The following is a 24,144-nucleotide window of genomic DNA, read 5'->3' as shown; positions in this document are numbered from 1 at the left end:
TGTGAATCATTGTTGACGTCTTCTACTATTTCGAATAAGGCATATATATTTCACAAAATTGAAATCTTAGAGGTTTCAATGCATCTATTCGACTTAACACCTAGTAGTACTCAACGGTTTTAGTGTTAGTTGTGCGACATGTTTTCTTTGTCAGAACTTCCCAACGCTTTGAAAAACCAGAAAAAAGTGTACAGTTCTTGTATAATACAAAAAGAAGGTTGTTGTTTCTGTAGAAGAAGACGCTGCGCCATTTAGACTAAGGTGGCATGCACAGGCACGTAAAACGCCCTCGGATATTTTTCAAATATTCTGTTTTGCACACCCTTTCTTATTCTTTTCATATTAACCTCGTTATCAGAGCCTTGTCCTCTGAGCCGTTTTAAATCAAGAACCAATTTTTCCAAATTTTTCAAAATAAGTTCTGTACCTTCACTCGTTAAATATTTTCGGTTGACACTTGGTCCTATATATATTTTTAATTATTAAATGGCTCAATTATTTGCATTTTGATTTTACTGATTATGCCGCCCCTCTTGTGATGCCGCCTGATGCGGCTGCCTCACCGCATCATAGCACCGCACGGCCCTGCCATTGATCTCAAGCGTTATTATCCTTATAATACCCTTGGTACCTTAATAACTATAACACAGTTAAGTAAATATCTTGAACAAGTGGACAAAATGAAATATTTAGCGAATCTGAATTACGGAAGATCTAAATCCGAAATCAGAAATTCGATCAAGAATAGAGCAATCAAGAGCAGTCTTTTTGAAGATGAGGAAATTTCTGTGTAACCAAAGACTCAATCTTTAAATCCGATATCGGATGGTAAAATGTTATATCCACTCTATTCTTCTTTATGGTGTCGAAGCCTGGACTGTTAATGTTGACTTATGAGAAAGCTTTAAGCTTTTGAGATGTGGCTTTTTAGGAGAATTTTGAAAATACCATGGACCGATCACATTACGAATGAAATGGTGTTGCAGAGAATTGGAAAAGACAGAGAACTTTTGACCACCATTAAAAGGTGAAAGACAGCATATTTGGGGCACATACTTAGAAATGATAAGTACGAGTTGTTGCAGCTGATTATGAAGGGTAAAATCGAAGGAAAAAAGAGGTCCGGGTAGACAAATATCCTGGCTGAAAAACATTCGCGACTGGACCGGGTGGAACACAAAGACGCTTTTAAGCAAAGCAAAAGATAGAGACGAATTTGCAATGGTTATAGGCAACCTTCATTCGTGGAGTCGGCACTAGAAGAAGATGAAGAAGTACATCAGAAGAGTTACATCTGTAATGATGGTCTAGGATCAAACTAGTATATGGTCGAAGTCAAAAAATAAGGCTCAGACGCAATTTTCAGCGAGCATTTCATTGACTAGAAGTAGTGACAGCATATCTCTCTCCTGCGCAACAGCCCAAGTCAGGCCCTGGCCTCCCCCAGCATCCGTCTCCAAGTATCTCTGTCTCTGGCTGTGTCCACCCTCAATATCTCTTTAGCATCGGTTCTCACTTATAGTCCAGAAAGCCACTGCGCATCCGCTAGGAAAAATATTCTAATTCGGATTTTTTGCACAATCTTACTCAAAAAGGACCCCTTTTAACAAATTTGCATGTTGCCAGGACCAAAAGTTGGTCAAACATTTTTTAAACGTTTTTTTTTTGTTTTTTTCCTAAAATTATTTTTTTTGCATGGAACAAAATTTTTTTAGGTTTATTGGACCATTCTAAACAGAAAAGGTCTTTCGTAACTTTTCTCTAAAGTTGACAGTTTTTGACATATAAGCGATTAAAAATTGAAAAATTGCGAAATCGGCCATTTTTAACCCTCAAAAACTATGTGAAAAACTGAAAATTTGAATGTTGCCAAGGTAGGTAGATATTCTATAAACGTCGATTGATGAAATCCCGAAGAGTTCTTTGCAATACAATATTCAAAACTCCTTTGTTTTTTAATTGCCAATCAAGCGTGCGCGACACTATTTTCCACCGTTGCATGTGTATGTAGTATGGTGCAAATGAAAGGAATAAATTCGTTATTTCGTAAACCGGCGACTTTAAGGAAAAATCCCGAAACAGGTCGATTTTTATTTTAAAGTTATGATATTGTGGCATATATGGTATACTAGTGACGTCATCCATCTGGGCTTGATGACGTAATCGATGATTTTTTTAAATGAGAATAGGGGTAGTGTGCTAGCTCATTTGAAAGGTTATTCAATTGTCTATTCAGTAATATAAACATTTACATAATTATTTATACAGGGTGTCCAATAATTTAATTTTTTTGTCAATTTGCCAAATGATTTAATTTAATAAAAAATTTTTGAACACCCTGTATAAATAATTATGTAAATGTTTACATTACTGAATAGAGAATTGAAGAACCTTTCAAATGAGCCAGCACACTACCGTATTCTTATTTAAAAAAATCATCGATTACGTCATCACGCCCAGATGGATGACGTCACTAGTATACTATATATGCCACAATATCATAACTTAAAAATAAAAATCGACCTGTTTCTGGATTTTTCCTTAAAGTCGCCGGTTTACGAAATAACGAATTTATTCCTTTCATTTGCACCATACTGCATACACATGCAACGGTGGAAAATAGTGTCGCGCACGCTTGATTAGCAATTAAAAAACAAAGGATTTTTGAATATTCTATTGCAAAAAACTCTTCGGGATTTCATCAATCGATGTTTATAGAATATCTTGGCAACATTCAAATTTTCAGTTTTTCACATAGTTTTTGAGGGTTAAAAATGGCCGATTTCGCAATTTTTCAATTTTTAATCGCTTATATGTCAAAAACTGTCAACTTTAGAGAAAAGTCACTAAAGACCTTTTCTGTTTGGAATTATCCAAAAAAACCTAAAAAAATTTTGTTCCATGCAAAAAAAAATAATTTTAGGAAAAAAACAAAAAAAAACGTTTAAAAAATTTTTGGCCAACTTTTGGTCCTGGCAACATGCAAATTTGTTAAAAGGGGTCCTTTTTGAGTAAGATTGTGCAAAAAATCCGAATTAGAATATTTTTCCTAGCGGATGCGCAGTGGCTTTCTGGACTATTAGTGTATCCACCTCTTCCTTGGTCTTTCTACTGGCCGACGTCCCACCATACTCTAAATTCAGAATCAAGATGCAGTAGAAATAAACAAACCAGGGCACGTTAAATGTTACAAGGGGCACTCCCGAATCATAATTTACAATGTATAAACTTTGTAAATCATAATTTGAGATTAACAATGTACATACATGAATTGGGAGTGCTCCTAGTAACATTTAACCTGGCTTGGTTTGTTTATTTCTACTGCATCTTGATTGTGAATTAACAGTAGTTCCTCTAAGCGTTCTACTAGGTTTTCTGTCGTTGTCCATTCTTATAAGGTGACCTGCCCAGCGCAATCTTTGTATTTTTGCATAATTTGCTATAGATGGTTCTCTGTAATATTGGTATAACTCTTGGTTGAACCTTATTCTCCCTATACCATTGTCGCAAATAAATCGCAGTATCCTCCTTAATACCTTTCTTTCAAAAGTATTAATAAGGTTTATTGTCTTTTCAGTCATGATTCACGTTTCTACACTATAATGTTGCTATTGGCCGTATGATGGTTTTATATATTTCAAACTTTACTTCCCTATGGATGACTTTGGATCCAAACACCTGCAACAGAGAGAAGTATGTTTTGTTAGCAAGCATTATCCGTTTCAGTATTTCTTTCTCCTCGCTGCCATTCTCAGTTATCTGTACAACTCAAGTATGTGAGCTGTTCTACTACTTCTACATTAGCGTCGTCTATTGTTAAATTTTGCAAGTTTCGATAATTGATGGATTCGACCGTTACTTGATGGAAGTTCATTTTATCTAACAATAAAACACTGAAAAACGTTTGTTTTCTATACTTCCACAAAATTTATTACAACTATGTGACTACAGCTGTTTCGGCAGAGTTAGTCCAGGGCCCATCTGTTTTGAGATGGACGTTGAGAGGTGACTCAAATTTTTTTGCAGAAATTGCTTGAAAATAACTCAAATAATAATATTTGAGTTATCCTCCCTCTCAAAAAGGTCCGGAACATTGTTTAAATAATTAAAATGTCAAAAAATGAAGGAAAAATTCGATTTTTTTCTTCGTTTTTTGATTATAACTTTAAAAGTATTCATTTCCCAGAAAAAATGTACTGACATAAAAGTTGCGTAATTAAATTTCCTACAATATAGAATTAGTTAAAAGTTGAAAAAATAGTCACCCTTGTTGCAAAATAGCAATAATTGCGAAAAAACCATACAAAAACAAGTATTCGCATTTTACGTTTTTCAACCATTTATGCTACACTTATGACCTTCATATTTCACCCAGAAAAACTCTATGATACAGTAAAACAACACTGTAAATTTCATTAAGATCGGTTTAATAGATTTTGCAAAATAAATTTTGCAATCCAGCTTTCGCAAAAACAATTCATTTTTTCAAAATGTTACAGGACTGAAAATAAAGCAGATAGCAAGTTGAAATTTTTTTTGCATATAGAAGTGTACTGTACCTTTCATTTGCAATTTGCAAAATTAAAGTCGATTAACTACCACGGCGTCAGGATTTTTTTTTAAATAAACATTAATTATTGGTGCTACGCGCAGGACAGCGGTGTTCGATTCACATGAAGTTGATTTCCACCAAAATTTCTTCCAATCTTCATCTAATATATTATTTTCTTACTCTATATTTTGTAGTATTTTAATATTTTAATTCCACAAAAATCAAACTAATTTTATTATTGTTTGTGAAATATTGTTTAAACAATTGTATATGTTTAAAAATAATAAACTTTTATTCTCAAGTTAAAATATATGAACAAAGAAAGTTTTTGCTAAAAAAAGTGTTATTTCAAAGGATAGAATGTATTTTTTATTTTGTATGGGTTTTTATTTTGCAATAAACAAATTTATTTATTTATATCGAAATGTAATAAAAATTAAAATGTATCAATAATTATCAAAGGTCATTGGAATGCCCAATCAGAGCAAACTATCCGGTGTCCTGCGCTCAACACCAATAATTAATGTTTATTTTAAAAAAATTCCTGACGCCGTGGTGGTTAATCGATTTTAGTTTTGCAAATTGCAAATGAAAGGTACGGTATACTTCTATAAATAAAAGAAAATTCAACTTGCTATCTGCTTTATTTTTAGTCCTGTAACAGTTTAAAAAAATGAATTTTTTTTGCGAAAGCTGGATTGCAAAATTTATTTTGCAAAATCTATTGAACCGATCTTAATGAAATTTACAGTATTGTTTAACTGTATCATATAGTTTTTCTGGGTGAAATTTGAAGGTCTTAAGTTTAGCATAAATGGTTGAAAAACGTAAAATGCGAATACTTGTTTTTGTATAGTTTTTCCCAATTATTGCTATTTTGCAACAAGGGTGACTATTTTTTAAATTTTCAACCAACTCTATAGGTATTGTAGGAAATTTAATTACACAACTTTTATGTTAATACAGCTTTTCCCGGAAATGAATACTCTTAGTTATACTCAAAAAACGAAGAAAAAAATCGAATTTTTCCTTCATTTTTTGACATTTTGATTATTTAAACAATGTTCCGGACTTTTTTGAGAGGGAGGATAGCTCAAATATTATTATTTGAGTTATTTTCAAGCAATTTCTGCAAAAAAATTTGAGTCACCTCTCAACGTCCAAATGTACTAATATTTTTACAGATGCGCCCTGGTCTAAGTGCCTTTCTCAAGTGATTTAGTTTACAATGGTTTGCCTATTCAAAGTCTTTAACTGAAGAGGTTGATGAGTGGGGAGCTGTTTGTCTCGAGTTGGTCATTCAGAATTATATCTGTATTTTTCAATTTATTAATTTCCATAGATTCTAACAAAGACAGCTTAAGGCCTTTATTTTGAATATGCATAATTTGAAACTGTTCATTAAAAGAATGATTATGATCTAGAAGGTGAAGTGCGTATGTAGAAGTGTCTGTTTTTCTATTGTTGAAAGCCCTTTTGTGTTCTGCTATCCGTTTGTCAAAAGTTCTTCCAGTTTGACCGATGTAAGTTTTCGGACAGTCACCACAAGTTAGTTTGTAAACACCACTCTGTAGTTGTTTTCTCTTTTGGCTCTTATTGTTCTTAATATATTTGTTTAAGTTGCTGTTAGTGCTGAAAGCTGGTGTTATTCCTTTCTTTTTTATGTATCTGGCTATTTTTGTTGTTATCTTGCCAGTATATGTGATAGAGCTGAAGGTACTGGGTTCCTTCTGTGGTGGTGGATAGACTAATTTCAGGGCTTTCTTATGGAGTTTTTGGTTTAAAATTTTGTTAATTGTTTGTTCGTTATATCCATTGTTTACTGCTATTTGTTTAATGATGTTCAGTTCTATCTCGAAGTTACTTTTTGACATGGGAATTTCTGTCAGTCTATGTATCATTCTATGGTAGGCTGCTAGTTTGTGTTGTGTAGGATGGGATGATGAATTGTGTATAGTTGTGTCAGTATGGGTAGGTTTATGATATACGGAGAACTCATGTTTGTTGTGTAGTCTGGTAATTGTTACGTCTAGAACTAACTAACACTAACTAACTAACAGGCAATTTGACCAATTTCTATCATACATTAATTCACTTCATAGTAACATTGAGTTCACAATAGAAACAGAACAGAATAAGTCCATAAACTTTCTAGATGTAACAATTACCAGACTACACAACAAACATGAGTTCTCCGTATATCATAAACCTACCCATACTGACACAACTATACACAATTCATCATCCCATCCTACACAACACAAACTAGCAGCCTACCATAGAATGATACATAGACTGACAGAAATTCCCATGTCAAAAAGTAACTTCGAGATAGAACTGAACATCATTAAACAAATAGCAGTAAACAATGGCTATAACGAACAAACAATTAACAAAATTTTAAACCAAAAACTCCATAAGAAAGCCCTGAAATTAGTCTATCCACCACCACAGAAAGAACCCAGTACCTTCTGCTCTATCACATATACTGACAAGATAACAACAAAAATAGCCAGATACATAAAAAAGAAAGGAATAACACCAGCTTTCAGAACTAACAACAACTTAAGCAAATATATTAAGAACAATAACAGCCGAAAGAGAAAACAACTACGGAGTGGTGTTTACAAACTAACTTGTGGTGACTGTCCGAAAACTTACATCGGTCAAACTGACAGAACTTTTGACAAACGGATAGCAGAACACAAAAGGGCTTTCAACAATAGAAAAACAGACACTTCTACATACGCACTTCACCTTCTAGATCATAATCATTCTTTTAATGAACAGTTTCAAATTCTGCATATTCAAAATAAAGGCCTTAAGCTATCTTTGTTAGAATCTATGGAAATTAATAAATTGAAAAATACAGATATAATTCTGAATGACCAACTCGAGACAAACAGCTCCCCACTCCTTAACCTCTTCAGTTAAAGACTTTAAATAGGCAAACCATTGTAAACTAAATCACTTGAGAAAGGCACTTTGCCGAAACAGCTGTAGTCACATAGTTGTAATAAATTTTGTGGAAGTATAGAAAACAAACGTTTTTCAGTGTTTTATTGTTAGATTTGCAAGTTTCGTTGGTTCCTTGCTTGTATTAGGGCTTTAGTTTTATTTACGTTGATGGTCCTATTTCTTTCTCATTTTCTTTAAGCTCCACACATAGTTCTGTGACGTCTCTTGCGGCTCTTCCCATCAAGTTTACATCATCTGCGTACATTGCAACCTGCGTGACGAGTATATATGACGTCATTACATTTGGTGAGATATTAAATGGTAACTGACGTCTGTCATAATATTGGAGGTTAAATATATATAATGTCAAATTATATTTTATTTAATTGATGGATTCGACCGTTACTTGATGGAAGTTCATTTTATCTCACAATAAAACACTGAAAAACGTTTGTTTTCTATACTTCCGATGCTACGATAGCAGAACACAAAAGGGCTTTCAACAATAGAAAAACAGACACTTCTACATACGCACTTCACCTTCTAGATCATAATCATTCTTTCAATGAAGAGTTTCAAATTCTACATATTCAAAATAAAGGCCTTAAGCTATCACTTTTAGAATCAATGGAAATTAATAAATTGAAAAATACAGACATAATTCTGAATGACCAACTCGAGACAAACAGCTCCCCACTCCTCAACCTCTTCAGTTAAAGACTTAAAAAGACAAACACATTGTAAAATATATCACTTGAGAAAGGCACTTTGCCGAAACAGCTGTAGTAATAACATAGTTGTAATAAATTTCGTGGAAGTATAGAAAACAAACGTTTTTCAGTGTTTTATTGTGAGATATATTTTATTTGTTTAGTTTATATTTTAACGACACTATATTTTTCAAACAACTTCACTTTCCCTTCCCTATCCTTGATTGGTCGATTGGGTTCGAAATAGTCTTGCTTTATGGTAGGTTTAGGTAGGCGTTAATTATAAGAAATGTTGCTGGATAAATGGGCACAGCTCCCAAAAGACATAAAAGACAAAAAAATAAACAAACAAAAGTCTTACATAACCTTCTATAGAACAACATGACTTTGACACATATTAAAGATAGTGATCTTTGTTTCATACTCTTAAAGACAAAGAGAAACAGTGCAGCCGATAGCTGCTGTGGTAAATACATGTTTTTTAAAAATCAAAAATGAATAACCATTTTCAATTTCGTTGCAAAACGAAAATACAGCCGAACCATATTCCAGTCCAATCAGAGAGTGCTGCAAGCACCTCTACCGGTTTCGAAACTCATTAGTCTCTCATCAGGAGGCACATATGCTGCTCTCCCTGATCCAACCAAAACAAACCCCAGCGTGCAGTCCCGAATTGCAACGAACGAAATGGCATAGATGCCCTAGCGGCAACTGCTAGCAAAAGACTAAGTTTTCACTCTAATGGCATATAACATATCCCACCAGAATGAAAACAATGGGAACCTTCTCTGGTTACACCTCCGAGGCTTCTACAATTTGCAAGCCATACGGATGCTGAGACTAAGGAAGATGAGGGAATTCTACAATTTACAATTCACGTCACATCTGCTCAGCGCGGTAAAGTTCCAACGAGACTGGTTCCCTTCATACTCCACACAGAGTAAATGTAAATCAAAAATGAATAACCATTTTCAATTTCGTTGCAAAACGAAAATACAGCCGAACCATATTCCAGTCCAATCAGAGAGTGCTGCAAGCACCTCTACCGGTTTCGAAACTCATTAGTCTCTCATCAGGAGGCACATATGCTGCTCTCCCTGATCCAACCAAAACAAACCCCAGCGTGCAGTCCCGAATTGCAACGAACGAAATGGCATAGATGCCCTAGCGGCAACTGCTAGCAAAAGACTAAGTTTTCACTCTAATGGCATATAACATATCCCACCAGAATGAAAACAATGGGAACCTTCTCTGGTTACACCTCCGAGGCTTCTACAATTTGCAAGCCATACGGATGCTGAGACTAAGGAAGATGAGGGAATTCTACAATTTACAATTCACGTCACATCTGCTCAGCGCGGTAAAGTTCCAACGAGACTGGTTCCCTTCATACTCCACACAGAGTAAATGTAAATCAAAAATGAATAACCATTTTCAATTTCGTTGCAAAACGAAAATACAGCCGAACCATATTCCAGTCCAATCAGAGAGTGCTGCAAGCACCTCTACCGGTTTCGAAACTCATTAGTCTCTCATCAGGAGGCACATATGCTGCTCTCCCTGATCCAACCAAAACAAACCCCAGCGTGCAGTCCCGAATTGCAACGAACGAAATGGCATAGATGCCCTAGCGGCAACTGCTAGCAAAAGACTAAGTTTTCACTCTAATGGCATATAACATATCCCACCAGAATGAAAACAATGGGAACCTTCTCTGGTTACACCTCCGAGGCTTCTACAATTTGCAAGCCATACGGATGCTGAGACTAAGGAAGATGAGGGAATTCTACAATTTACAATTCACGTCACATCTGCTCAGCGCGGTAAAGTTCCAACGAGACTGGTTCCCTTCATACTCCACACAGAGTAAATGTAAATCAAAAATGAATAACCATTTTCAATTTCGTTGCAAAACGAAAATACAGCCGAACCATATTCCAGTCCAATCAGAGAGTGCTGCAAGCACCTCTACCGGTTTCGAAACTCATTAGTCTCTCATCAGGAGGCACATATGCTGCTCTCCCTGATCCAACCAAAACAAACCCCAGCGTGCAGTCCCGAATTGCAACGAACGAAATGGCATAGATGCCCTAGCGGCAACTGCTAGCAAAAGACTAAGACAAGATTGGACTGGAATATGGTTCGGCTGTATTTTCGTTTTGCAACGAAATTGAAAATGGTTATTCATTTTTGATTTACATTTACTCTGTGTGGAGTATGAAGGGAACCAGTCTCGTTGGAACTTTACCGCGCTGAGCAGATGTGACGTGAATTGTAAATTGTAGAATTCCCTCATCTTCCTTAGTCTCAGCATCCGTATGGCTTGCAAATTGTAGAAGCCTCGGAGGTGTAACCAGAGAAGGTTCCCATTGTTTTCATTCTGGTGGGATATGTTATATGCCATTAGAGTGAAAACTTAGTCTTTTGCTAGCAGTTGCCGCTAGGGCATCTATGCCATTTCGTTCGTTGCAATTCGGGACTGCACGCTGGGGTTTGTTTTGGTTGGATCAGGGAGAGCAGCATATGTGCCTCCTGATGAGAGACTAATGAGTTTCGAAACCGGTAGAGGTGCTTGCAGCACTCTCTGATTGGACTGGAATATGGTTCGGCTGTATTTTCGTTTTGCAACGAAATTGAAAATGGTTATTCATTTTTGATTTACATTTACTCTGTGTGGAGTATGAAGGGAACCAGTCTCGTTGGAACTTTACCGCGCTGAGCAGATGTGACGTGAATTGTAAATTGTAGAATTCCCTCATCTTCCTTAGTCTCAGCATCCGTATGGCTTGCAAATTGTAGAAGCCTCGGAGGTGTAACCAGAGAAGGTTCCCATTGTTTTCATTCTGGTGGGATATGTTATATGCCATTAGAGTGAAAACTTAGTCTTTTGCTAGCAGTTGCCGCTAGGGCATCTATGCCATTTCGTTCGTTGCAATTCGGGACTGCACGCTGGGGTTTGTTTTGGTTGGATCAGGGAGAGCAGCATATGTGCCTCCTGATGAGAGACTAATGAGTTTCGAAACCGGTAGAGGTGCTTGCAGCACTCTCTGATTGGACTGGAATATGGTTCGGCTGTATTTTCGTTTTGCAACGAAATTGAAAATGGTTATTCATTTTTGATTTACATTTACTCTGTGTGGAGTATGAAGGGAACCAGTCTCGTTGGAACTTTACCGCGCTGAGCAGATGTGACGTGAATTGTAAATTGTAGAATTCCCTCATCTTCCTTAGTCTCAGCATCCGTATGGCTTGCAAATTGTAGAAGCCTCGGAGGTGTAACCAGAGAAGGTTCCCATTGTTTTCATTCTGGTGGGATATGTTATATGCCATTAGAGTGAAAACTTAGTCTTTCACATGTTTTTTATTTGGCAACAGCGCTTTCCAGCTAAACTTGGTTGAATTTGTTTGTCGTCAAGTTTGTACTGGTGGGTTATAACGTCATTAAATCTATGACGTGCATGCCTAATTGTTTGCCTTTTAGTTTACCTGTAATTATGAAAACCTACAAAGTTATTAGAAATGTCGCAAATCAGCTTGGCAGATTTTGTCTGTAGATATTCGCTCTGAGCTTCGCTCGTATCGCCAGCAAGCGGATTACTAATGCAACTGTTGCCGGAAGTTTTTAAATCTATTATTTAATTTTTGTCGTGTAATATTTACAACGCAAAGAATAATTAAATTGTAATCGATGGTTAATATCAGTAAGTACAAAATTTATGATTCATTATGATAATTTTTTTAAGATTTTGCTAATCATTTTGACGTTATATTGATGAAATATTAGTTTTCTGCTTTCTTACTTCGGATACTTTCACAATTATCGTGTAGATGGCGCTTAGATTAATAGATTAATTATATTACAAACTTTTAAAAACCCAAATTTCAGTATATAAAACGTTAGCCCATTTAAGGTAAAAATATACAGGGTGAGGCAGATAAAGGGCCTATTAGAAATATCTCGAGAACTAAAGGTAACAAAATCATGAAAATTGGAATATAGGGGTTTTGAGGTGTGAACTATTTAATGAAAATATTTTGGTCTCTTTGCTACTTCCGGTTATACCGGAAGTTGATTGTAACTTCGTTTTTTTAAATGGGGTACCCTGTATATTTTTACATTTTTGGATTCTCCTTGATTTCTTCTTTCTTAAAATATAAGGTTTTGTAATAATATACAAGGTAGGTTAAAAGATAATAACGTTTTTTTATTAATTTCGTAGCAACATTCGCACCCTGTAAGATTGTAGTAGTTTGACATAATAAACCCTATTTATGTTCAAATGATTTTTAATATAGTCTACTATTGTTAGGAATTATTGGTATAGTTAAATTTTTCATTTTAGTATACAGGGTTGGTCGAAACTCGGAATGAGTATTTTCTGAGTTTTCTTAATTGGAACACCCTGTATTTTAGTATTGTAATGAAATGTTATTTTATGGTACTTTTTAATTTCTTAGGCATTCCCTATACCTAACTGCTTTAATTTGTGAGTTATTGGGGATTCAAGCCAAACATTAATTTCAACACAAAATATGTGAAATTGTATTATTTTGGCCGTAAAAATATTCAATCACAAATAATTTTTTGGAAATAAATACATATTAATCTAGACTGATACTTAAAATTGCCAATAATGGTTGAGATATCAAAATACCAACGAAGTTAAGACTGTTGGTACGATTAACAATTAAGCACAAATTAAAGCAGTTAGGTATAGGGCAGGGGTCGGCAACCTGCGGCTCGCGAGCCGCAAGCGGCTCTTTGGATGTGAAGCTGCGGCTCTTTAGTTCCACAGGCAAATATTATTTATTTTACCAAAATAAATAAATACCAAAATATCACGATAAAACCAGTGCAACTGTTGACACGAATTACTTCAGCACAGTTACAAAAAAAAATTAAAGATGAATTTGCTGGCAGATTTGAACAATTCAAAACTAACAACACCACTCTAGCATTCATAGTAAATCCACTCAACACAAATAGTAACGAAATCCACGTTGAGCCATTTTTTATAATTGATACTGGATCTTTAGAAATGCAATTGATCGATTAAAAAAGTAAAGCGATTAACGCAACAAAAGTGGACAGCTTTGAAAGAAATGCCGCGAATTGAGGGACTTATATTCGATGCATGGAATAGTCTTCCATATTGCTAGTGCTACAGTGAGGTAAAGAAGTTGGCATTTGGAGGGCTAACTATCTTTGGATAGACATATTCTTGCGAGAAAGCGTTCTCTTGCATGAATATAATTAAAAGTAAACTAAAAAATCAACTAACAAATGAAAATTTAGAGTCGTTTTTGAAACTTAAAAAGTTATGAGCCAGATTTATCCAAACTTTCTAAAACCATGCAAAGCCACCGCTCCCATTGAGATTATTTGCTCAATTGTTTGTCATTGAAGTACAAGTCAGTGTTGCAAGTGAATATTTGTTTTAATTTTTTACTTGAATAAATGAAATGTAAGAAAATATAAATTATATACATTTGTGAAAAACACTATACAGTGAGAACGTTTGAGTTGGAAAAAATTCATTTTCTCGAGAATGAGCGACTCTGGAGGTACATATATCCCGAAACAGGTCGATTTTAGTTTTTAAATTAGAATTTTTTGACATATATATCGTATTAGTGACGTCATCCATCTGGGCGTGATGACGTAATCGATGATTTTTTTAAACGAGAATATTGGTCGTGTGACAGCTCATTCGAAAGGTTATTCAATGCTCTATTCGCTAATATAAACATTAACATAATTATTTATACGAGGTGCCCAAAAAAAATTCCTTTTGAATTAAATTACTTGAGACAAACAGAAGAATGTATATAATTTATTTAATTCGAAATACATTTTACTGTTGTTCGAAAACAGGAAAAGATGTTTATTTGGCAAATAAATATTGTTGTTCGCTTAAATTCAATATTAAAGCTGCCACCCACGTGCCTCTTAGCAGTTTGAACATTTAATTTAAGCGAAAAACAATGTTTATTTTTCAAATTAACATTTTTTTCTGTTTTCTGACAGTAGTAAAATGTATTTTGCATTATATAAATTAGATACATTCTTCTTATTGTCTCAATTAATTTAATTTAAAAAAATTTTTGGCCACCCTGTATAAATAGTTATGTTAATGTTTATATTATTGAATAGAGAATTGAATAGACTTTCGAATAAGCTATCACACGACCCCTATTCTCATTTAAAAAAATCATCGATTACGTCATTACGGATGGATGATGGTGTCACTAGTATGATATAATATACGCCATAAAATTATAATTTAAAAATAAAAATCGACCTGTTTCGGGATTTATCTCCAGAGTTGCCCATTCTCGAGAAAATACATTTATTCCAACTCAAACGTCCTCACTGTATACATATGAATAAATAGATCAATTTTTTTTATCAAAGAACTTTATTTATGCGAGTACTATTTATTGTTGACAAAAAAAATTGTGGCTCTTTAAAAACTTTGAAATTTTGTAAATTGTAATTTTTGGCTCTTCCGACTCAAAAGGTTGCCGACCCCTGGTATAGGAAATGCTTAAGAAGTAAAAAAGTACCATGAAATATCATTTCATTACAATACTAAAATATAGGGTGTTCCATTTAAGAAAACTCAGAAAATACTCATTCCGAGTTTCGACTCACCCTGTATACTAAAATTAAAAATTTAGCTATACTAATAATTGTTAACAATAGTAGACTATATTAAAAATCATTTGAACATAAATAGAGTTTATTATGTCAAACTACTACAATCCTACAGGGTGTGAATATTGCTACGAAATTAATAAAAAAAACGTAATTATTTTTTCACCTACCATGTATAATGTTACAAAACCTTATATTTTAAGAAAGAAGAAATCGAGGAGAATCCAAAAATGTAAAAATATACAAGGTGTCCCATTTAAAAAAACGAAGTTATAAGCAACTTCCGGTGTAACCGGAAGTACCAAATAGATAAAAATATTTTCATTAAATAGATCACTCTTCAAAACCCCTTATTCCAATTTTCATAATTCAGTTGCCTTTAGTTCTCGAGATATTTCTAATAAGCCCTTTATCTGCCTCACCCTATATACCACAGCTTTGGCCAACTAATATTTTTTCTTATTATAATTATTAAGGTACCAAGGGTATTATAAGGATAATAACGCTTGAGGTCAATGGTGTATATACCGAGGACCTTTGGCCCGAGGGATATACGTTGACCGAAAGCGTTATTATCTATAATACCGGTGGTGCCTGAAACGTTTAATGTCCGACTAAATTATTCTTTATAGGCAAAAATTTGAATGAATTTTGAATTAATTAGTTTTCAAATAAGTACATTTACCAGCAATAGACGTAACGTAATTGTGGTAACCATAGTTTTACTTAGGTTGTTATTTGTCAACTTGATAGTATTTAATTAGTTATTTAAATTTAATGCCCTAGGGCAATAATGCGTTATTTTTCAAAATAACGCCCTAGGGCATTATATCATACTTAACTGACTTCGAAATCATGTCATTATTTGTCAAATAATATACCAGTCGGACATTAATGTTTTTAATTTCAATGTTTTAAAAACACAGACATGGCAAAACGTTGGTACATAAAGATATTAGAGAGATATCGCAAATGCAAACGTTAATAGCGTGTCAAGACGTAAATAACGGAAAAGGGTATATTTTAACACAGGCATCAAGAGAGTTATCGCAATTCTGAGGGCGAGGCTTAACGTTATTATGACAACCGACTTTTGGGATTAAAATGTAACCTAGAAATTAATGTTGAGGAATACTGTAATTGTTTTTTTATTGAAAAATGAATTTGGATATTGAGCAGGTTGACATGCATTTTAATTTTAATGATTTAACCAACAATAAATATAAATAATCAGTATAAAAATAATATAAAATATCTGAATAACTAATATGCTAACCATAAAAAGTAGTCTATTGTAGACAAAATAAGAACGCAACGTGTTTCTCAACACCGGAAACAACATGATTCACAGTTTTTAGTTTATAAAATTTGTATTCTATAAATTATTTTTATGTTTCATCCCAAATGTCAAATTAGCGTTAACGTTATTACCGTCCCTTATTTCAACCTACATAGCGGTACACGTTATCCGGTATTAGCGTAACATTCATTCTGCGCTTGCGTACATGTCAATATACCGTATTCCGCTATTAGCGTGCGATAAAAATGCATTTGCGATGTCTCTCTAATAAATGTCCAACATTATGGTACATATTTTAAATTATTCTTTCGTTTTGCAATCTATATTTATTTATAGGGTGTCCCAAAAGTAGCGGAACGGTCTAATATTTCTCGAAATAAACATCGTATCGAAAAACTGAAAAATACGTGTTCAATAATTTTCAAAAATCTATCGAATGACACCAAACCCGACCCCCCACTCCATAGCCTAGAGGTGGGGTGGGGGGTAACTTTGAAATCTTAAATGGAAAACCCCCAGTTTTTATTTCAGATTTGGATTCCTTATGTAAAAATAAGCAGCTTTTATTCGAGACATTTTTTTGAATTATGATTTTTAGTCTCGAAAAAACAATTTATCGTGATACCAGTAAAATATAGAAACGGTCTAATATCGCCAGAAATAAACTTCCAAATGAAAAACCAAAAAATATGTATTTAATATTTTTTAAACACCCATCGAATAACGCTAAACATGACCCTCCACCTCACCCCCTAGAGGTGGGATGGGGTAACATTAAAATATTCAATAGAAACCTAGATGTTTTATTGCAGACTTGTATTCGTCATGAAAAATTAAGCAACATTTATTCGAAACATTTTTTAGAATTGTTGATAGATGGCGCTAATAAATCGTCTTTTTCCGGTTATAGCGCCATCTATCAACAATTCTAAAAACTGTTTCGAATCAATGTTGCTTAATTTTTCATGACGAATCCAAACCTGTAATAAAAAATGCAGGTTGCTATTTAAGATTTTAAAGCTACCACCCACCCCACCTCTAGGGGGTGGGGTGGAGGATTATATTTAGTGTTGTTCGATAGGTTTTTGAACAATATTAAAAACGTAATTTCTGGTTTTTCATTTGGAAGTGTGTTTCTCGAGATATTAGACCGTTTCTATAATTTACCTATGGTATCAAGGTAAATGGTTTTTTTCCGATTATAGCGCCATCTATCCATAATTCGAAAAAATGTCTCGAATAAAAGTTGCTTACTTTTATATAATGAATCCAAATCTACAATGAAAACTTTCTATTTAAGATTTTAAAGTTGCCCCCCACCACACCTCCAACGGGTGGAGTGGGGGATCGCATTTAATGTCATTAGATTTTTAAAAATTATTGAAAACATGTATTTCAGTTTTTCGATCTGATGTTTAGTTAGCGAAATATTCGACCGTTCCGCTACTTTTGGGACACCTTGTATAAAAATACATTAGAGGGAGTCAGTAAAAATTAGAGAGTGTCAGGAATAAATAGAAAGAGTCGGAAAAAATTGAGGGTGTCAGAAAAAATTGGAGAAAGATACAATAAAATAGGAGGAAATCCGAAAAAATGAGTGCAATGCATGTAGAGGACAATTGATTGTATCTCCCGTCACATGGCGACGGGTAAATTCACTAGTCTATAATATAACACTATAATTAAAATTACCTTATTCCTTGTCTTCTTAATTTGATAGAATTTCCAGGATGAAGAAGCTTCGCCAAAAGTCTGCTTAGAGAATGCAATTGCCACCTCCTGTGTATGAGTTCGGGTAAAAGACATAACACTTGTTCGAGGATCCAAAGTGTACACTCCAACTCTTCCTTATGAGCCTTGTGTACTATGAAATTGATATTGGCATTAATAATAAAATTCTAATTCAAATGTTACATTAACTTACCCAGATGAAAAGACAGCTCTGACACCACAGAAACAGATATTAGCAATTAGTTAGTGACATATATACAAATGAAAATAAGGGTATAGATGAAAAAGCGTTTATTCGTTGCAAAATGTAACATAAAATGAAAAATTAAAATATGCATGATGTATTCCACAAATCAATATAAATGGTTAAAAATGTTACTCCTCAATATAACCTGTCCTGCCATAAATACTGATAAATGGGTAAACCTAGTTTTGTTTTGTGAGAATTCGTAATGTTATCGGCACTTTTAAAAATGCTGATTTTCTTATACATACATTTTATTTTATTATACAGGGTGTTTGGTAAAGAATGGACCATAGCTTAACCTTAGATTCCTGAGCTTAAAATAAGTCGATATAAGCTAACTTACGTTAGCGAAATCGTTATAATCAATGAAAGTTGATAATAAATGAAATACAGGGTGTCAAAGTTAAATTTTTATTTTATTTATTCTTAAATATTTCCTGACAGGCATGAACTAACAACACGAAATTTGGTAAGCTGGGGTTTTTTGGGACGAGAAATCTAAATTCGCCACTAAACATGATGTATTTGTATTACCCAGAGGGTGGCACATACGTCTTTCAACGCTCATTTAATACGTTCAATTTTTCCCCCCCACTCTACATACTTTTTGAATCGAAATTTATATTCTCTTAATACTTTTACTTAAACAATATATACTACATACTACTTTTATCTCGCTAAACTTAACCGTTTTCGAAATAAACGCATTTTAAATCTGCGATGCAACATAATTTTTTGCATATCATTGTAGTTATACCCGAAAAATAAACTTAAAACCATAATATTTGTGCAAGTTCTCATATTAGTCTAGGCGCCAAATTAAGGGCCACCGTGTCCTTTTCAATTCTGATGGACAAACTCAACGGTTTCTTATGGATTTTTGGCTGCTAATTACGAATTTCGAGGGTGGATTTCGATCCGAGTGGTCAAAAAATTGTTATAAACAATTTAATTGTTTATAAACTGTTTATAAGGCTCTGGCTCATAGACTAAAAGAGATAAAAAAATGTTTCAAATAAAATTTGTTCCTTAATAAAAAACGAAGAAAAAATCGTTTACTAAACTTAATCCAACAATTAGAACTCAAGATATTGTAAAATTAGTGCACAATGCAAATTGCAAAATAAGTATTTTTCGAAGCTTTCTCGATCGTAACTCGGCTTCTACGCATGAAAATTAGCCTTAGAAGGTCTTATTTTAAAGCTTAGTTAATAGGCTTCCAAACAAAGTTTGTTAAATTACTTTATCTTCATTTGTTTTAAAGTTATACCCGTTTGAAGTTATAATTTTCTTAAAAAAATTGTACATTAATTTGTTTATAAGGGTTTCAAGCAAATTTGAGCTAGAAACATTTTAATTAACAATAATGATAGAAGAACTCAAAAGGAACAATTTGAGCTTAAGAAAATGTTCGTAAGTTTATTTTTGGTCAAGATAGCGATATTTAAATGGCGCGCTATGAGGCGCAAGATCGGCTCACCGCGTAAAGGTTCACGCGCTAACTTCTCGATGCAAATTATAATTTCTATGTATACATACGTTATCTTCATTTTTCATTTTTGAAGATCCTAATAAAATTTTATCATATAATTCTTATAATTAAATCATCATACTGTACCTCGTATCACCTTTCATTCTATTTACTTTGTCTTCTATTTTTTGTATTAAATGAGAATAAAACATTAAAAACTAATATTTCAGAAGTATAACTAAAAAGTAAGTTGATATTATTTATTAATACTATTTTTACAAACATTTTTTTTTCATGCATCTGTATAGAGATATACAGGGAATCTCAGCTTTTTTACATCTGCATAAGGTCTTAGAGAAATTTTAACAGTTACATGGTGGTACTAAGTCTGTTCTTGTAGGCAGTAAAACTAAAACTTTTTGGGGCTTCAGAGTCTAATGATCTATATGATATCCATATAAAGTGGATCTAGTTCTTTTGCAGCATAATCAAGGCCCGTCAATTGTGTATGCCGCCACATCATAAATGCTCGTTTTATATGCAATGATGATGCTGCAAAAGAACTCGATCCATTTTTATATGGATATCACATATTGGCTCATTTGTATGCATAGAAGCCAAGTTACGGTCGATAAAGCGTCGAAGAATACATACTTACTTGACTGTGAGCCGATCTTGCGCCTCATAGCGCGCCATTAAAATATCGATATCTTTAAATGATTTAATGCGTTTTAAATGCGTTTATTTCGAAAACGGTTAAGTTTAGCGGGATGAATGTAGTATATCTGTTTTACGTAAAAATATTAAGAGATTAAAAATTTTGATTCAAAAAGTATGTAGAGTGGTGGATAAAAAAATTTAACGTATTAAATGAGCACTGAAAGGCGTATGTGGCGCCCTCTGGGTAACACATCATTTTTGGTTGCGAATTTAGATTTCTCGTCCCAAAAAACTACCCCTTACCAAATTTTTGGTTGTTAGCTCATGCTTATCAGGAAATATTCAAGAATAAATAAAATATAAGTTTAAAGACCCTGTATTTCAGTTATTATCAACTTTCGGACTGAGGTAAGTTGGCTTAAATCGACCTATTCTAAGCTCAGGAATCTAAGGTTAAGCTATGGCCCATTCTTTACCAAACACCCTGTATACATTCTCACAGTTCCCTCGCGTTAAAAATTTGCACCAGTTTCGACCTTGGCGACAAGCGACAACCGATTATTATTCGAAGTGCGAATAGAAACGCCGACATCCGAATAATATACGAATCCGACACACAAGTGTGAAGTGTAAAGGGGTAAATGCAGCTTGTTCGGTTGACAAACTGAACGCAGCTAAGGCCGAGATCTCACAAAACTTGGCGCGGAGCTCTTCACCATTTTACAGTTGTCGAAGGGAAATAGAAAATGTATTATACACGCACCGGCACAAAATTCCGCCACCCAAAATATTTGATTAAGTTTGATAATTTATAACTTTATTATTTGTACTCCGATTTTCAAGATTCTTGCACCAGTTTGTAGGTACATGTATTGATATCGTTTGGTATTATTCCGGTAACAAAAAATTTTGCTTGCATGGCATTATACGGGGGTGAATGAAAATGTTGTATTTCCTCCTAACTTTAAAACATTCTGTGGAAAAATGGAAGGGCTGGTTTTGTTTCATAGTTCTGTCATGTTATCCTGGAGGCATCACTAAAATTTTGTTTTTTGAATTATCCGAATATCTCTTTTCTTGTAAGAGCTGTACCATTTTTTGTAAATAAAAACACGGATTGACTCATAAAATAGAGGTTGGATTGATAGATGTAGCCCAGATCTCAATCCTATTGAGTATTTATGGGACGAAATAAAAAAAGATAACAAATACCAGAAAAAATAACAACATAGTCTGGAGCAATGAACTTGAACAACAGAAACAAATAAAACAACAGAAATATCATAAATGGTTAAAATCACAAAACGCATATGATAAAACCCAATACCGCCAAGAATTAATCAAATATAAAAAAAAATGTTAACAAAAAATGAGAACAATACCTGGGAACAGAGATGTAGGGAAGTGGAATGGCATCTAGGTGGAAGCAGATCCTCAGAAGCTTGGAGGTTCATTCGAAATCTAAGAAATAAAAACAGAAATAATACAAACCTTCAAATGATTGATTTAAAGAAATGGAAAACCCACTACAAAGAAGAACTTCAAGAAAATAGACAGGAATACATAAATACATCACCAAAACACTACAATTTAAATGGTCAAGTCGTAGAATTAAATGACGAATTCGTTGAGAGAATGATTAAATCACTAAAAAATAAAAAAGCATGTGGTCCAGAAGGAATCCCAGCGGAACTTATAAAAAATGGAACTGCAAAATTGATCAAACTAATAACCATAATTTTCAACAACTACACAAACGGAGAAAACATACCAGAAAATTGGAAAACAGGATGGATAAGCCCAATACACAAAAGGGGTAACAAGGAAGACTGCCAGAACTATCGCTGTATTACTGTAACCAGCACCTTTAGCAGATTATATGGGAAAACTCTAAAAACTCTAATAAAAAATGAATATGCACCTTTAGAGATCGAACAACGAGCAGGATTCCGAGCAGGAAGATCCTGTATCGACCACATCTTCACGATCAACCAACTCAACGAAAAAAAAAGTAGCCAGAGACAGAGAAATACATCTACTATTCGTCGATCTAACTAAGGCATATGATACCGTACCACTTTGTAAATTATGGCAAGTCCTGGAAAAAGCCCCTATTAATATAACTTTAATAAAATTATAACAATTAAATAAAATAACAATTCTATAACAATATCCAAGCAAACATAAAAATCAACAGCAGATTATGCAATAGTTTCATGGTGAATAAGGGACTACGACAGGGATGCAGCTTATCGCCAACACTGTTTAAAATCTATATAAATGAGGTCTTGAATAAGTGGCGGAAATCGTGTTCTGGAATGAGGATACAGCTAAACGACGGCTCAACACTATACACACTGCATTTTGCTGACGATCAGGTGGTGATTGCCCAGGATAAAGATGATCTAATATTTAGATAGATGTTTCGAGAATACAAAAAATGGGGCCTATACGTTAATATGAAGAAAACCAAATATATGTGTATAGGAGGACAGAAAAGTGAGTTACAACTAGAAGATAATAATATGGTTATCGAGCCAAGCTCTGATTATGTACACCTTGGAACGAGAATCCAACAAAGTGGAAGGACAGAATTCGAAATAGAGGAACGAATTATGAAAGGAAAGAAGGTAATAGGAGCTTTGAACTCACTACTTTGGTCAAAAACCATATCAAAAGAAAAGAAAACACGGCTTTATAATGCCATCTTTAAAAGCGTGGTACTGTATGGATGTGAAACCTGGCAACTGAATAAGCGAACAGAACAGAAGTTGCTCGCACTGGAAATGGACTTCTGGCGAAGATCGGCCTGCATCTCCAGACTCTCACATATAACGAATGAACGGGTGCGAGATATTATGAATAGAAAAACAAACATAATTGAAGAAGTCCAACAAAAACAAATGCAGGGAAAGATAGATGGCAGAAGAAGCATCGGAAGAAGACGAATTTCATGGTTGAAGAACCTGAGAGAGTGGTTTGGATGCAGCTCGAAACAACTATTTAGAGCTACTGCCTCAAAAATTAAAATAGCTATGATGATTGCCAACCTCCGTAGCGGAGATGGCACCTGAAGAAGAAGAAGAAGAACAAAAACAACTTTGTTGGTATGGCCATGTACAAAGAATGGAGGAACATCGACTCCCAAAGCTAATAATGGAATGGCAACCCCTGGAAAGAAGGAAAAGGGGCAGACCGAAAACAACCTGGATAAGTGGAATCCAGAGAGATCTCCGACCAGGAGATTGGACAGATCGACGCGGCTGGAGAATAGGAACCGGAAGGCGCAGGACGCTATAAACCGGTGTTATATATATATATATATATATATATATATATATATATATATATATATATATATAACACCGGTTTATAGCGTCCTTTATATATATATATATATATATATATATATATATATATATATATATATATATATATATATATATATATATATATATATATATATATATATATATATATATATATAATTAAAAAAAGCTATTCGCCGTCATCCTAGGCCTCCAGAAAATTTGGTACAGTTATGGTCCTGGTAGAGGAATATCGGGCTATTCCCGAGGCAAGGATAACACATCTTTATTCGATGTCAAACAGATTGCGAGCAGTCGTTGCTGCAAGAGGTGGACACACCCGCTATTGAGTTGTTTGGTTTTGTTGTTAATGTTGTTTTGTTAATTTTAGTGTTTGATATTTTTAATTAAAAAAACCTTCAAAGCAGTGATTTTATTTACAGCTCTTGCAAGAAAAGAGATATTTGGATAATTAAAAAAAAACCTTAGTGATACCTCCAGAATAATATAAAAGGAGTATGAAACAAAATCAACCCTCCAATTTTTTCA

The 24,144-nt window shown here is 34.0% G+C and overlaps 1 protein-coding gene across 2 annotated transcripts in view; it reads right to left on the bottom strand.

The window, feature by feature from the left end:
• Positions 1 to 24,144, bottom strand: part of LOC114336116 (ral GTPase-activating protein subunit alpha-1) — a 208,858-nt gene that overhangs the window by 172,464 nt on the left and 12,250 nt on the right. Inside the window, exons 3-4 of one of the 2 annotated variants that reach the window (XM_050650360.1) lie at positions 18,103 to 18,120; positions 17,871 to 18,042 (exon numbers count right to left, since the gene is read on the bottom strand). In XM_050650360.1, coding sequence (XP_050506317.1) covers positions 17,871 to 18,042; positions 18,103 to 18,120 — 190 coding nt within the window. The remainder of the gene's footprint in view (positions 1 to 17,870; positions 18,043 to 18,102; positions 18,121 to 24,144) is intronic. The other variant, XM_050650361.1, reaches the window with a different exon arrangement.

Source organism: Diabrotica virgifera, chromosome 5, assembly GCF_917563875.1.
Source record: "Diabrotica virgifera virgifera chromosome 5, PGI_DIABVI_V3a".
NCBI lineage: Eukaryota > Metazoa > Arthropoda > Insecta > Coleoptera > Chrysomelidae > Diabrotica > Diabrotica virgifera.
The sequence above is the reverse complement of the archived record's forward strand: the minus strand, read 5'-3'. Positions and strand labels throughout refer to the sequence as shown.